General features: G+C 29.4%; 1 protein-coding gene across 5 annotated transcripts in view; it reads left to right on the top strand.

Annotated features, from left to right (window-relative positions):
* Positions 1-17728, top strand: part of by (blistery) — a 759376-nt gene that overhangs the window by 591514 nt on the left and 150134 nt on the right. For all 5 annotated transcript variants that reach the window (XM_067046158.1, XM_067046159.1, XM_067046157.1 and 2 more), the window contains 2 exons: positions 11245-11511; positions 11585-11748. In XM_067046158.1, the coding sequence (XP_066902259.1) occupies positions 11245-11511; positions 11585-11748 (431 nt within the window). The remainder of the gene's footprint in view (positions 1-11244; positions 11512-11584; positions 11749-17728) is intronic.

The following is a 17728-nucleotide window of genomic DNA, read 5'->3' as shown; positions in this document are numbered from 1 at the left end:
TCGTCAGATTTTGATCCATCAGTATATATAAAAAAAGGATCAGGAATATTTTGACAAAGACGTGATAACCTAGTTCTATATTCAGTAGGTGACGTACTACCTTTGGGAAATCGGGATAATTGAAGCATTGTATTTGGTAGCCTGTGTATCCATGGAAGATTGATGACTTCCGGGATCTACAGAGGTATTTCTTTAAAGAACTCAATAGCAGTATGTGTTCTTTCTGCCAACGGGAGTGTTGAATTTATTTTATTTCTAAAAAAATTTGAATATTTAGGTTTGAAGATATTTATGCGTAGGGTGATCGTTTTGAGGGTATAATTTCGAAATATAGTTTATCGCCAGTTTTTTCCTTCTGAATAAAAGAGGAGGTAGTACAGCCTCAGAACAGACTAAGAATGGGGCTAGTTCGAAAAGCGCCGGTTGCGATACGTATCCCTGTAACCTCGGCGTATTTATTAATACTTAATAAATAAATTAAATTAATAAATATTTATGTAAGCATAGCTTCTGATAATTCATAATGTAGAAGTCGTGTTTGTAACGGAGGGGTAGATAATTCATATCGTCCTGAACGAAATAAAACATTTTTGAATGAGGTATCATGTTTTCCTTTTTAGTATGGTCATTATCAGTCGCTAAAACGTCGTAAAAGCTCTTAAATATGTTAGTGATTCTGTTAATTTTAATAATCATCTTTGATCGTAATCTTAAGTTCCTGCTTTGAAGCGACTGTGGAGGAAGGAACGTATGGTAATTCGCCGAGTGGAGTGTCGGTAGTTTATTTGATTAGCGCTACTTATCATTTCAAGGATATGCCGCTTTATTGCTGCCACTAAACCCAAGCTCCTCTCCAATTTCAGTGAGCTAAGGAAAACAAAAAAAAAACATCTATCGCAGGGTGTGACGTTTCGTATTTTATTGCTACCGCAATCGGAACCCTTTATGTTTTTATCCACTCTTTGTGCCCTTATTTGCATTTTATTGGGATGGTTTTATTCCAACTGGAGGATTTTTCTCTAAGCACCCTGTCCTTCAGATTCACGCCATGGATAGTCTCCATTAGCTGTAATGGGATACTTAATGCCGTGGTCTCTCTCTCTCTCTTTCTGCCTCTACAGGAAGATTGAAAGTTGAGATTTAATATGTAGTAAAAATTCTCAAGAAATTCTATCAGCGTATTTGATTCATAAGCAATATACTTTAACTATTATATTTTAACTAAAATATTTTAAGAAATAGCTCGTTATGCTTGGAATAAATTATTTAAAAAAATCGTAAAAATTGTTGATGGTTAACAAACTAAAACACCGACCTAGAACATTTGGGGCTCACGAAGAATTATACCATAAGAGATGGTCCTCTTTCCAAAAAAAATAAATCTGTAGTAAATTGCTTTATATCTAAATATTATTTAATTTAATATATACCTAATACAAGTTTTAGTACACTGATATTCCCCCCATAACAGTCCCCAGGCCTTGTGAAAACAAATATTTTCAAAAGACTGTGTATCAGTGGAATGAAAATCCCACCAGAATATTAATTTGAAAATGCTAATTTGAAAATACCATTTACTCCTGTCCTTTTTTTTTATTTCAGAACCCCTTAATCTGAAATAATTCAAAGAAATAAGAACATTTACATATAAATAAATGGACAATCTTCCGATATAGCTCCTCGTACTGTAGCAAGAGATACATTTTAAGCAGTTTATATAGTAGTATGATGGGCTGCACTGATTTTTCATGGGTTAGATCTAAAGTGTTGGGGCACACTTGAGTATTGACTTATAACTAAAAATTAACTCTAAATTAACCTAAATATGGTGTGGCTCTGTTGCATACGTATTATGTTTGGTCCTGCAACATGCATTTTTGCTACCTTATTGAAGCTGAAGATGGTATGAGTGTCCTGAACAGCGGGTCGATGTTACTATTCAGTAGAAGAACTTGATGTGCCTCCGTTTTATAAACTCGGGTACTGTCGGCAGTTCAAAGAACTCGTGAAGTTGTTCAGGTTTCATCTTCTTCAGTGATTTAGACCTCACCACCTTCCGCAGCACTGTGTCCTCAAACTGTTAAAGTTGACGTTGCGTCCGAAAGACGATTGAAGAGTGGAGCTCCGTATAAAAGGGCTGGGTCTTAGGATGCTTTTATATATTTTTATTTATAATCGTAGTGAGATAATCTTCCGTCCTCCATCCTAGCCTTACTTATCTTACTTTCGAAACAAACAATTATAGCGAGTATGTTAGTCGATGCAATACTTCCAGGCCGACCCGCCTCACAAAAACCCCGATTTTGTGGTGCTCCTATTTCACTTTTGAAACATTAACTTTAAACGAGAACAGGAGATTTAAGTTAGGTTAATCTAGCAATATTTTAAAAGTGGCTGAAATTGACAAATACGGTGTTATATATATTAAAAAAATAACAATTTATTTTTAAAACACAAATTTCTTTCATTCGCTTTTATTCATGTATATATGGTACATTTGTGTATTTGTATCCCTAATACTTATTGCCCTTGAGTGAGGCACAAAGTATTATTGCACAATAAAAGTTTAAAAAAGAAGAATTCTGCAACGCTACCTTAAAGTTGCTGTATCCAAGTCTTAAATTTTTAGCTATTGCAGAGTAATAGGGAGTCCCAACCTTGTACTTAAAAGTTTGATTATAAGTAAGCTGATAGGAGAATAGTTAAAGTGAATGAATTAAGAATACAAATGTTTATGAATAGGCTTTGGCTTAATAGCCTGCAATGGAAACAAAATTAATATTTAACAATTAAAGTTATAACAATTAAGGTATGATAGTAAAATATAATGTCATTTTGATAAGAAAAAAATTGCATAATCTAGAGTCTTCTAGTAGTGTCTTGAGGGCTGAAAACTATAGAGTTAAAGAGGTGATTTAATTGGTTTTAGAAAAATCCTTTAAACACTATATAGTTAATAATATAGTATCAAAACTGTTCATTAAATGAACGAAAAAATTCAAATGATTTGGTTTTATAAAGTGACTCTTGGAAGTTTCAGACTTTTCATGTGCCATAAAATTACTAAATATACTTTTGAACAAAAAATATTTACGATTCATTATAATGGTGTGAAAAGAAAATTACAACTATATATGAAAAATCACATGCAATTTACAAAAAAAAAATTTTTTTCATTTATAATTATTGAAATGAGTAGAAAATCTAATGAATTTCTTTTATTCCATAAATTTTAACTTAAATATATGATGATGAAAATTCCTCTCCATTCCTTTATTTAATCATTTATTGGCAAATCGGAAATTATATGCATAAAAGTCAATTTTTTTTTAAACTAAGAAATATACTACTATTACTTATAGACTATTAAAAAATAACGTATAACACACTTCATTATTTAAATAGTGAAATAATTCTATTCTAATTACCATGTATTAGTACTCTGTAATATAATAATAGTATGTCGTCCCCTAAGATGTGATATAGCGAAAAAATCTTTATACCATTTTAAAAAAAAATTTATGCTGTAGATATCAAGTAAAACGATAAAATATTTAAGGATCCTGCCTACTGAATGATGGCTGCGAATTGATGTCTCTAAAATAATGCGTATTTTTTTTTTTTTAACAATAAATTCGTTTTGCTGATTTTTTTTATTTTATCACAGCTTAAGTGTCTTCAACTATTCCTTATTATTATTATTTATATAGTTTTACTATATCCTCTGAACTCACTCGTAATCCTGCTATTGTCCAGAGAACTATATATTACCTCCAATGGTCCATCAGATACACGGTGGTCTATCTCCTCCATGCTGCTGACAGAACCATCAATCCTCAAGACAAGAAGCTTCACATCAATCTTCTTTTTTTATAACTTCTAAAGTTTGGCCTGTGCTGCGATGGTTCTTTCCAGGTGTTTTCTGTCTTATCCCATTGTTATAGTGATATCTCTTAATAATGTCCCCACCTTTTCACTTGATAAATAGCTTTCTTTTCCGTGTCTATGTGGTCCGAAACCCTGCTTTTATTTTATACTGATTATTTCTGAGGAAACGCCTTGAATCCTTGAGGATATTTTTATTTCTATTTTTTTCTTCCTCCCGGTGGTAAAGCGTCCTGGGAAAAAAAATCGACGTTTTATGGCTATAGGCCCCTGACCTTGGGCATGCTCCGATTATTTTATGACCCTAGGCAGCTCCTCCCCCAAGGTTGCGTCGAGGCCTTGGCACCGGAGCATAGTAGAACGTGCTTTCTATTCGTCATTCATTTCCGGAGACAGAAATTTCAGAAGAATTCTCGAGAAGGAATCTGATAGCTTTCTTAGTATAGAGAAGAAGAAGCAGGTCTAGGACATAACTTCGATAGCGAAATCATTATTGACTAACAGTTGGGTTAGCACTCATTGGGTAACGTACATCTTGATTGTCATGTTAAAATAAATATAACAGAAAAAGTTAGCATCATTTACTTCGTTAACATATGTCGTACATAATAATAATAATGTATGTATTGTTTATATAAAACAAAATTGTATGTATTATAGTAATAACGTAATTGGTACTTTAGCTAGTTTCAAAACAGATTCAACAGAGACGCTTGGTAACAACGACTGCCAACTAGCTAATAAATTGGCACACAATTTTAAATGATAAATCGCAACAAATAACTTATAATAAAATCTATGGCACAACTCGTTTATTTCGGAATACAAAAAAGATGTTGATAGAATCTGGATAGGAGATCTGCACCCATAACATAACTTTAAACTGTACCTTACCAGTTGCGCACAATTGGCCTAAAAAAAAATTGTATCTTGCCAATGCTAATGAAGATTTACCCTTAAATTTAGTTCTTTGTCATCATGCTAGGGAGTTGAAGGGCAAGCAAGGAACTAACCCCTAAATGACACTTGAAGGGCAATCTCTTGTACTTTTTTTATGTGTATCAACGAAAACGTCCGAAAAAGTGATATGAAAGAAAATACTCTTTTCCCCAAAATATCTAATCTTTCATCGATGAAAATATGGTCTCTAAAATTGTTTATTGCTATTATTCACTTTAGTTTTCCTCGTGATAAGATTTTAACCTAAAATCTGTAACGATCAACTAACCGAGCAGCTTCAAATTAAAAATATTTAGACACGTCTTATGTCCCTATATTTGATAATGTAGTTGGGGTTGGGAAATACCATTTATATGTTTAAGCAGTGCTTATTAGTTTATTATTTAAAAACCTAAAGGGATTACACTATATCATCTTATCACTAATGTGAAACCCAGGTATGCAATCACATTATTTGCTGTGTATCCATAAAAATACAATGCTAATTATTTTTCAATATGTGAATCAGTGGATACGGAACAATTTTATATAATCTTAAACATAAAAAAAATCAGATAACTATGTTATTCCGAAAGAGAAATAAACATAACATAAATAGGTCCGTTATGTTGTAATATGACATTTTTATTAAATTTGGTTCAGCTTCGTTTCTATAAATTTTATAATAATTCATATCCCTATTTATTGTTGTTCCGAATTAAATTCAGCATAAATAGATTTGTTCAAGGGATTCAAACAATAGCGATATTTTATTAAATAAAATGGAAAATTATTAAAACAAAGCTTTGAATCTGGCCTTGTTTCAATCTTTTCGTGTAGTCTTAGATCTATTTTAACATAAACTTAATTTTTATTTTTCACCTCCAAACCAAATATTCTTGTCAAAATACTAATACCTCATGCTGGATAGCAGAATTGGGCAAAAGCTGATTGTAATTACAATTCCTGTACTTCCAAACCAAGACATGAAATTACAGTTTTGATTAGTAATTTCAACCACTTGATGAACCACTGTTATTGTAATAACGACCCGAAATTACAATTGCTAATTGAACCAATGTAATCGCTTTTAAATTTTACTGTAATTAGTAATTGTAATTACATTTCGCCAATACTATTGGATAAGGATTCCAACTACCAACCATTGGTCATTATAGAGATTCATAAGGTATTAAGGTGATTTGAACATTTAAAAAAGTTTGAGTTCCTCTCACGCTCTGGTGGCTAGAATATGGTTAATTATTGTTAGTGGTGAAAATTCTTTTCATAACTTTTTTTTTATTTATTATTTTAAAAAAATACAAGGATAAATTTATAGTTCAGGAAAAAAAATATCGCGATTGTAAATGCCATAGCTGCCTACACTTCAGCATTTATATTAATGTAATACACGGATATTTTTATTTTATTGCTCATTTTTCTGAACGTTGTGAATACTTCTTTGGTTTCCGAGACCACCCGTGCGCGCAAATAAAACAAGAGCTCTGGCGGTAATAAAAGTGCATATATAACGGATGAGCTAAAGAAATCTCTTGCTGTTAAAGTTTTCCGCGGTGAAACCTGGCAACTTTTCTTTTTTTTTTAACGTTTTACAAGAAGCTAAGGAGAGCATTATGTGATTCTAGGGTTGTCACTTCTAACAAACTGACTCTCAGCACGACACACCACGCCCACTTTTTGTCGTTAAAATTGATCTTATTGTTATTAGATTGATTTTTTCTTACACAAACTTCATGTATTTAGAACGTCGGTTTTAGTAAAGTGTGTATTTTATAACTATCTGATGAATTGTTCTAAAAAAAAAATCCAACAATTGGATAAAAAAAAATAACACAATGTTATATGTAAAAACGTCAATCCCTGTTATGTTTGCTTAATGTGATAACTCTATAAATCATTTTGTAATCGATTTTATTTTTTTGCAAGTATATTCACATTTTCATATATATGACTCAATTTTCCCTTATTTATTAACATAATAAATATTCAAATGTTTTAACCAAATTTTATACATTGGGTATTATTATTTCTACAAAAAAATTTTATAGTTCTTATATTAATCAAATAATCTCATACATTTTTATTGATTTTAGTTCTGCATTTTAAGAAAACTGACAAAAACCTCTTGTTGAAAAATATGGAATACTATACTAGTTGATTAACAGCGTTTTCTTTAATTATTAAATACTCAACTATGGTACTACGTTATATTTTATATCAAACGTAAATATTCAAGTTTTTAAAAATAAATTTCAGATATTCGGTATTATTATTTCTGCACACTTTTTATGACTTAATTTTAATTTATTTTTTTTTTCCAAGACTTTTACTAGAGCCCTATGCAGCCCGTTTTATGATTCTTATATTACCTTATAAATGTTAATTGAATTTAGTTTTATGTAGCTGGAGCCTAAATAAATAAAAAAAAAAAACTATTGTTGAAAAAAATATAAGTTGATTTGAAATGTTTTTTCTAATTTTTAAAATCTCAATGATGGTACGCCTGTATTATATTTTATTTTAAACGTATTCTAAGATTTGGTGCCGCTATCAAATCATTTAAATTTATTTTATTTAATAATTTACTATACTACATAATAAATTTACTTAAATTTAGATGATTCGATAGTGTCACATTTAGTGAATATTTGAATGGATAGTTTTATAAATTTCAAATAACTTATGTAACAACGAAAAATCAAAAAAGAAAAGAAAAATGTCAATGACTTATTTTTTAAAAAAATAAAGTATTTCGTCAAAGAATTATCAAATTCATATCAAGCATTTTGAAATCATTATTCCACTTTAAGAAACATAACTACAAAAGTCCGTCAGGATACAATTTGAGCTATTTAAGGAGTTTTATGCTATATAATTTACTTAGATTGCAACGATTACTGTCAACGATATAATTTTTGTCTCTTCGTATTTCATTTTATAATGCCACTTGAACCGATCATAGAATACTTGAACTAAAGTAAAATTTATTGTTTATTAACTTTCCTAACACTCAATTGCTAAAATAAAACTAAACGTAACTCATAACTTTATTAATATATAATATACAATTGATGATTTAAAATGCGGTCCATATTACATTATACACATATCATATAGAGAAAATCTTATTTGAATTTCTAGAATAGATTAAATTGTACTTTTCTAAAAATAATCTTTTATTTTTAATTATTTAATTAAAAAATTATTTGTCAGCTTAGTGATACTTGACACGCATTGGTTCTATCTTAGTAGGCCAGTGTAGGAGTTGTTTTATTGTTTTCATCATGCGGGTTTTATAAGTTATAACATTTTTATATGTTTATTTTTCCCCCTAATAAGTCTAAAAAATGTTAAATAAATAGTAATAATTTAAAAAAATATAAATTATGCACATTACTACCTAAAATTAACTACTGTTCACTGATAAATAAACACTTAAATATTTTTACTAAGTTTGTTAAATAAAACCGTCTTATGTCCTTTCTAACTTGATTTATTTGACACAATCATCATTAACTACGATTTAATTAAAGTAATAAGTTATATTATTACTTTTTTTTTTTATTTTATGGTTTAGATATAATTTTGGTTTAAAACAATTAAAATTTTTTAATGTTTTGGTTATATTACTCGACAAGAGTAATATTGTTTTGGGTCGAGTACCGCATATAGTATTTATCTAATGTTTTAGAATTTTTTGCATGTATCTCTTTGATAACTTCATTTATTCTGTATATCTTATAGACTAGGAAAGATAATTCCTTTTTGAATAAAAAAAATTGTACAAATAGGAGAATGATGGTCGAAACAAATTATAAACTTCAACTAAAATACATTGCTTTCAATAATTGATTGAGGTTAAAGTTAACATTATACATTATCTATTACAACCCCCCTCCCCTCGCAATCAAAGCAAGAACGAGCCCGGTTTTCAAACGTTCTGTTGTTCGTTGAGCTATTAAATCGAATTTCACATACATATCATGGTAGTAGGGTTGGATAGCAACACCTCTCGAAGAAAATGTGCTTTGGAAATCGATTCAGGACCGTCATGGGTCCTTTCCAAGACGTTTTTCGGGAACAACTGTTTTTAAATATTCTTTATTTCTGCTAAAAGTTATTAATTATTTATGTTTGCATGAACGGTTGATGGTAGAAATCCACTAATAAAACTTACTGTTTAAATCCAGGAACCATACCATACATTATACCATATATTATAGGTTATATTTTGCAAATGTATTTATTTACTTTTTTTTCAAAGTGGTTAATCCATGGTCTAAAGCTCATATTTACCTTTATAGCGCTTTTGAGTCGTATTTGTATTGGCTTTGAAAATTTCATTTTTACTTTTTGTTAAAAAAACTAAGAAAAATATTTTTTTCTCACGTTAAACAATGAATATTTTTATCAAGTTCCTACATTCTGTAAACCATAAACACTCGGTTTCTTCTATATATTTCTTAGTAACTGGAGAATGTTTATTTATTGCAAAAAAATTAATATTTTTTCACTGTTGCACCTGGGCTAATAGTGGATTTATGTTGGAAAATGTTCCGAGTGGCGGATAAGAAACGTACAAAAGAATTGGAAAAAAACTATCGTTAACCGACGTTTTGCTACATTATTCAGGGCTTTATTAGAGTTTATATAAATATTGTCTCTATTATTTAGTGCCTTTTTTGACTTACACCAGGACCATGTTCTTACTATATTTGTGTTAATCTGTACAAATTTCTTCATTGACTTTTAGACAAATGTCATGAACAGTTTAACTTTTGCTACATACCTAAAAAAAATATATTAAAAATCTATATCATTAATCAATGACCTATCAATATTATTGAATGCAGTCAAGTCGTGTCTCATTTTGAATTTTTTTCTGTTTCAAATTCTAATTATCATTAGTTTATTGTAAAGCTTCTATTTATTTTTGGCTACATTTTCTGATCTTTTATAGCATAAATTCTTCTTCTTTTTTTCTTTTATTATGTTGAAGATAGTTAGCTTACAAATGTTGTCGGCCATACACGTTATCCATATTCCTTCTGCAAATAGTAAGCTGCTGGGGAGGCAAATAAGATAAAATGAAGGTAGAAGTACAATAGGAGTTAATGAGGTCACGTGTCTTGATTACGGTAGTCAGTTAATCCTCCAACGTGTTTCCAGTTCTATTACTATTCGGATTTATAACAAAGAATTAATGTGATGCTATTTTAAAGGTGGAGAATTAGGACTTAAAACTATTTACTGATAATACAATGAAATAAAATTCAGTCTTAGACAATACATAGAGTTATATTTTGTTACATCATTAAGCTTCAAAATAAATTTACAACATAGCATAAATGTAAAGCTGCGTAATCTCTATAAATATATAATGCCGTTATACATTCGACTTCATTTCTATTCCAGTAACAAAGTATTTCATTTTAATGTTCGTAGGGGCAGAGTGCCAGGATTCCATTGAAAACATTGTCAAAGTAAATTTCTATTGCTGTTTTTTCCGGTAGTCCAAGTGAAACATGCGAGTTCCTGTGGATAAATTAAATAAAGCTCAAAGAATTTACTTTAGTCAACTATTTTTTAGAGTGCTTTATTTATATATTAATATTAATAAAGATGTGTTCAGATTAATATTAAATATATATACATGGTTTTAGTTCACCAAGTAGAAGTAATCCTTGCTTTTAAAAATCCGCCAGTTAGTCGTTTCCTCTCTTATTTTTCTCCATTTTGATTACGGTCGCCTAGTTGGTGGAGAACTCACTGATGAACTTGAAGGATAATTAAACCGTCTTATGAGTCTCATAAGATTTATTTTTAGCATCCCCAGATGTACGAAAGAACTCTCTGGCTGTCATTATTTTTCCGAATTAAATTGGTTTTTTTCCTCTTTCTAACGGGAATATTTGCATAGTTTCATCCGATTCCAGTCCTTAAGAAATAATAAACCTACTTATATAACCTTCCTTATGAACTCCTTACCTTGCATTCCTCTATCCACTCTTTCAAAACTAGATCCCAACCAATCTATTTTATACTCCATCATAGAGAGCTTCCTTTGAAAATCCTTTTTTTCCATTCCTTACTTTAGGAATTCTTTGACTATTTCCATCCGTAATTCCTCGTTAAATCTTAATCTTCCGATCAAATATAAAATTTATACATAATGACTATTTGAAATAAAATATCTACGGAACGAGACCCTAATCAGTTATGTTTACTGCTTTTGTTCTTAGGGTATTTTGTTTCATTAGAAGGATTATTTTTTCTTTCATTTCCTTTTTTATAGATTATTTTTTATTCGTTTGTTCTTAAACTACTTCCCTTAAATAATTTGTATAAGTAAATATTTTAAATATATAAAACGTTTTCAATCATTAATGTTTTTCTCAGGTACGTGGAGTACTTCTCAGGGCTGCTGTCTGGTTCAATCCGTATCAACTCCTCGCCGCTGTACCTAAGTCACGTGACCGTACTGGGAGCTCCTAACTTCATCTCCAGCGGAGGTTGCCGTGCCTTCATAAAAGTGTACGAAGGACTGGTACCAGTGTATACTTCGGGTGTACACTCAGTCGGTCCGGACACTCGTGAGTTCACAGTCAACCTCGGAAGGCCCGGGCTTCAGCTGAGAGGGGACATTCTACTGAAGTGCTACCATAGGTAATTATAGTATCTATAATTAATGGTCATGCATTTTTGTCTGCAAATGTATCTAACTGATGTATTGTCTTAGGAACTACACAGTGGATGAAGAGCTGTCACCCGGAAGCAGTATAGGAAGTAGCAGCACAGCGACTTCACAAAGAGAACTAGTCTTCGCATGCCAGTTCCACACATGCGCAGTTACCTATCACACGTTAACATTCACTAGGACAGAACTAGATTCAGCATGTTCAGGTATAATTTAAATCATAACTTTATTTCTAAAATAGGAAATTAATTTAAAATTTATTTTAGTGAAAAAAAACAAAACTTTTTTTAAGACGGGACAGAATCGTTATTTCAAATAATTACCACTTTTAATACTTGAAAACATTTTTTTTTTTATTATTAATATAGATAACTAAATCGTAATATGATGAAGCTTGTGAAATGAATTTTAATGTTGACTTGTCTTTTAACCTTTTATTAAAAAACTGACGTGAGTTCATATTTAAATATAGCATCGTGTTTGTTTGTTAAATTACTTAAAATAGTTTAGAATATTTTTTTTAATATACAACTGTCACCCAGAAACCTTCTTCACACTTCAGATGAATAAAGTCTTTATGTAATAATTTAATACTTATTTTCTCCCTGAACTATTTAATCTTATTATTAATACAAACTTAACCTTATTAACAATATTAACTTTTATATTAGTTATTAATACAAACTTAACCTATAGCTTACATAAGACATGGCAATTAGCCTGCCAAAAAGACAAATTAACGAATTATGATATTAATGATCAGGGCTGTCTCCTTGAAAATGACCTAAGGGTCGGAATGTTGGAGATTTTTAAAAATAAAAATTTGAGAGAAAAAATAGATCATTGAAATTTATATTAATAACAAAATAAACCACTCTCAAATAATCAATATATTAAATCAGTAATTTATCTAATTTAATATAACTTGTGTTCGTTGTTTGTTTTTGTCTTATTCAATTACATTCCTTTCACTTATATATTAATAAACTTACCATCTATGTTTTATATACATTTATTCGCTATATATTTATCTTTAATTGTCTTCTTCTCTTACTACGTTTACATCCCAGAAGAATGGCTGAAAAGAAGTTCTAACCTTGTTATTAAACAAAGTTTACCTTATTTTATATTGTATGCATCCCATTTTAGTTGGGATGCATAAAATATAGATCATAAAAGATTTATACATATTAATATAATTATACATAGTTCATCTGATAAATTCTTGTCGGAATTCTAGCTAAAAATATGTTACTTTTCTTCAATTCTAGTTTTAAAAAAACACTCTTGGAAAGAACTGCGCAGGTTTATCTGTGGCCGCTGAAATGTTCAGATATTGACCTGAATTTTTTTCTGAATTTAATTCACTTTTTTTATAATTTATTCGAAATAATTTTCTGAAATAAAGTCACAGAACTTTTTATATATATATATTTATATTATGTTTTAATGAAATAAAAACATGGAAAGAGATATAATAAGTAAATATTGATCAGCTGTTTAGAATTTGCAAAATAAATTCTTTTTCAAGGATTACAAGGACCTCCTTAAATCAAACTTAGTGACAATTGACACTATCTTCGATTTCCAAATTAAATTATAGTATTTTTCTCAACCATTTTTTGTAATTGTCACATACATGAGTGTCTTATTTCATTATGATTGTACTGCATATTATAAATGCCAAGTCTTTATCCCAAAAAATAGTAAATGTATAGGTATAAATATCCGTAAAGGCTATCATACAAAAAATTTAAATCTGTGTCCAAGAGATATAAAAATCAGCCAAAAAATATAAATATAAACCATTCGTTTGGGATTATTTGTAGGTCCAGCTTTGTTCCACCCTTTCTAATTAATATTCACCTCTAGAATGATTGTTAGGTAGCACATAATGAGAACGTTTTCCGGTTAGTGAGATTATACTTTATAATTTTTTTTGAAAAAATATGGATAAGGTTGCTAATATATAATTAATTGTAATTTATTTTTAATTTTTATCGCCATCAGTATAAATGTATCGCAAATTAATCGACCATAATAAGCTATTAGTACAACATATTATTAGATTAACAAATTATCTCCAAGGATTTAATGTATGTAATTTGTATAAAAAGTTATTTTAATTTTTTTTTTATTCATCTTAAAAAATAAATTAAGACATTCATAGTTAATAAGTTCTATAATATCATGTTTATAGCTTTAATCTTAATTAAACAGAAAATGTTCCATGATTTAATAAATTCCTAAATTATTATTAAGTTCAAGATATCGATTTAAAAAAAAAAAAATTAGGTCAACTAAAGGAGAAATTCTAATTGTATATTAATGTTTAATTAGCTAAACATATGGAAAACATATATACAAATTCTTTTTATGAAATAACATTGCAAATTAAGCTTCACAAATACTAGTGCATAGCGAACTATTCAACGTTTAACAAAATCGGGTACCACCAGGGGCCTGTTTCATAATAAAGCACAAACTAATACTATTAGTCTTGTCGATTTAACTTAGTACAATTATACTGACTTATACAATAGTAACTTGTACTTCAGAACTTTTTAACTCCTGTGATATCACTAATAGTCCTCCCTATTATGAAAAAATATAAGTATTAGTGTAATTACCATGCTGTTTCTAAACTTGTATTTTGAACTAATACTAGTAGCTTGTATATTAGCTAATACTATTCATTATGAAACAGTGCCCAGAACAACAAAAGTATTTGATGAGATGTCTTGGCGTAACGCATTGTATCTAGTTGACATGTCTTTATTGGACAGTATATTTGAGACGTGCTTTCTTCGGTCTATCTAAATGTGCTCTTGCTTTTCTCTTATGATGATGTTTAAATTAATGGAATGTAGCTTCCAGTTATTAACTAGTATTTACATGTTAATGTTTACCATAACAGTTATTTTTCCTATACGATGACCAAAAATCGCTTTGAACACAAGATGTGGATTCTTAATTTTGTCTCCTAGAAGAGTATTTAAGTTATTTTAATATTTAATTTTTCAAAAAAATTGTTCATAATTACACAAAATAAATGCAAGAACAGACTGATATCCAAAGACAAGCTGCTTCAGTTCAATCTTGCTTCTAAGACGGTTTATCGATTCGAAAATAGAGAGATGGTATCACAGGAGAATCGGCCAAACTCCCAAAGGATAACACATCCTATCAAAGTTAGAATCTCGATCGAGTTTCAAAACTGGCCGTTCGTACCGTAGCCTGATTGAACCTATACAATACCTAATAGTGTGATTTAATAATCGTTTAATTTTTCCTAATTATTTTTGGTTTTGCTTATTGTTTTACTAACCATAAATGTTTCAATTATTTTCATATCAAACAATTAAAAAAATAAAACATCTTTCAGTCAGGTGTTTTTTCTTCTGTTTAACTCATTCTGTATTCCAACTGGGATATCTATTTCATTCTATAATTTGTTCAGTGTAAGTTGTGTCTCGGATCTTTACATATGTGGTATTGTCTAATTTTCGCAACTTTTATTGGTTCTTTTGGATAATCTTTTCATTTTGACGGTTAATATTCTGTTACGGTAGTGGAATCTTCGACAATGAAAAAGCTGACCATGAAGCACGTTTGATAAGAAAAGAGGCCTCGATCTCTTTCAACTCTGGTAACAGAAGACCTGATTGTAGCAAATAATCACCAGAATATTGAGAAAGGAAAAAGTTATACTGTGCCAACTTAGGATTAGTCACTGTCAGTTAATACATGCTAACTTCTGAGAAGTCTTCAACAGATCACAATCGAAAAGTATGACAATATACTCTAATTTATAAAATAATTGCTCCATGAATGCCCACAAAAATGAAAATAGAGCCACTAAAACTGTTAAAGCAATACAGGCAGATAATGAAAGGCAAGTTTCCGCATTAGTCAAATTCTCAAGAGTTTAGTCTATTATTACAGGGTCTAAATTGAAACCACATGTTCCATAAGGGACCAACCAACATTATGAAATTTTGATTTACAAGCCCTATCATTGATGTTTGGAAGAATTTTCATTTCAAAAACATAAACCTCTTTGGTTTAGCATTCCTCTATGTTGCTCTTAGACATAGATAGAGCTTTGGAATTTTATTGCGAAATTAAAAGAAATATCAATATAGCTTAGAAATTAAGACAAAAAAATGTTAGTTCTTAGTTCAATTATAACTAGGCATAAGTGAACTTTGAGATAAATACGAGAAATTAATTAAAAAGTACTAAAAACTTCTGTTATTTTAAAATCATTATTTAGTTATCGTAAATTTGACTAGATGTTATGAATCATATAAAATTATATAAATTTGTAGTCTTTTTTAAAATCAAAAATAGTTATAAAGAAACCTATTGTTTAAACAAATAGTTTGAAAAAAAAACTTTTTTGTATTATCTAATATTTATCAAACTGTTTGTCTATCTTTTACGATTGATACTTAATTTCATCATGGTTTTTTGGTTTAGCTCAGCTAGTCCTCACATTTAGGTTGGTGACTCATGTTTCAAGTATTTTCGGAAACAATAATTTTAAAATCCACGAGAACAATAATTTTATTCATTACAAATTCATACGGAGAAAACTGAAGTTCAATGTTTCAGTTGTATTTATACGATAAAATTTCATAATTTGATGCATATGAAAATTATCTTTCTAACCTTTCAAAATTAATGAACATTTTCCTTCCTCCCTCACAAAAATTAGCTGAACAATTCGCATAGTGAAAGGAATTCTTTTTAGTCAAAAGGTGAAAAAAATATTATCTAAAACATTACGTAATAAAATAAACCATTCGATAGTAATTCTTATTCCCCCCAAGATGCCATTGGAATTTAAATTGGTACAAAAAGTGACCAAATATCATTCTTTACGAGGACTTCTCTTATATTTACTTTATTTTATAATTAATGAAATATTTTATAGATATTTATATGTGAACTCACATTTAAAAACATAATCATAATTTATTTGACTATTTTTTCTTTATATAGTTTATTTAATTTCTTTTTTTTTTTTTTTGTGATCGTTTGGATTTTCCTCAAACTATACTAAAAACTAAATATACTTGTAAGGATATTGTAATTGTCCCTAGTTTTTTATATTTATAATTCTAGTTGGGTACAATCAGATCAAATCCAACTCGTCTTAGGATGATTTCACGTTCACTGACACAACACGGCCCCTGTTTAACAAAACAGTTATTTTACATGGCGCATGTCCGACGAAACTGCAACTGCGTACATTATTTGGCATGGCGCGTGTCAGGAAATACAGACGCGTACGTTTAAAAACAAAACGGACATCAACATCTCCACAACTGAATTGTGTGCGATCATCATTTTATTCACTGGAGTTTATAAGTTGTCTTCTTTTCGTAGTTCATCTTTTGATAAATAGAGTAAATAGAAAAAGCTAATTTTTAACAAAGTAAACTGATAAAGAGAAGACAATTTTTATATTTTTTCTTAGAATCAAAAGGAAAAGGTCGTTTTGAGTGTTAGGGAAAACTCAATAAGAAAACAATACCATGTTTACAGGAGATATAGGGACCAATAGCAAAACAAATCGCTATACTTAAGTTCAGAATATTTTTTCCGGATTTTTCGAAACACCTCGTTTATTAGAATTTCGTGGATAAAAGTAAGTGCATTTGATACAATGGGAATGGTAATTACTAAATGCAAAAATAGGAAAAAAAAAAACGTTTTTTTTATCGGTATTTATAGATATTTTAATGATTTTCGTGTTTAGTTTTACTACTAAGGCAAAGTAAAATAAACTATTTTAATTCTTAGCATAAAAAAAAGAAGTTTTAAAATAGCAGCACAAACTTTATTAATAATATATTATTATAGTCTTTTTATTATAAAAATATCAATAATACATAATATTTATAAATATTATGTATTTTAAAAGTAACGTTAAACTGACAGAATTCGAAACTAATCCGCATTATGTGACAGGTCCGTGTCAGAAAGTTCCGAGGTATTACACATATTATTTTTCCATAATATAGGATTGTCGTTTTCTGACACGAGTTGTGTCGTGACGGAAAATGTAACTTAATCCTCCACGTGTAACTTAATCACCGTCAACGTAACTTAATCACGATTAGACGTGACTGGGCGGGTTGTGACGGGTTTGATCTGAGTATAATCTAATCTTATATA

The sequence above is a fragment of the Halyomorpha halys genome, unplaced genomic scaffold, assembly GCF_000696795.3.
Source record: "Halyomorpha halys isolate HHAL.00 unplaced genomic scaffold, Hhal_1.1 Scaffold215.1, whole genome shotgun sequence".
Taxonomy (NCBI): domain Eukaryota; kingdom Metazoa; phylum Arthropoda; class Insecta; order Hemiptera; family Pentatomidae; genus Halyomorpha; species Halyomorpha halys.
This window is presented reverse-complemented; position numbering and strand designations above follow the sequence as displayed.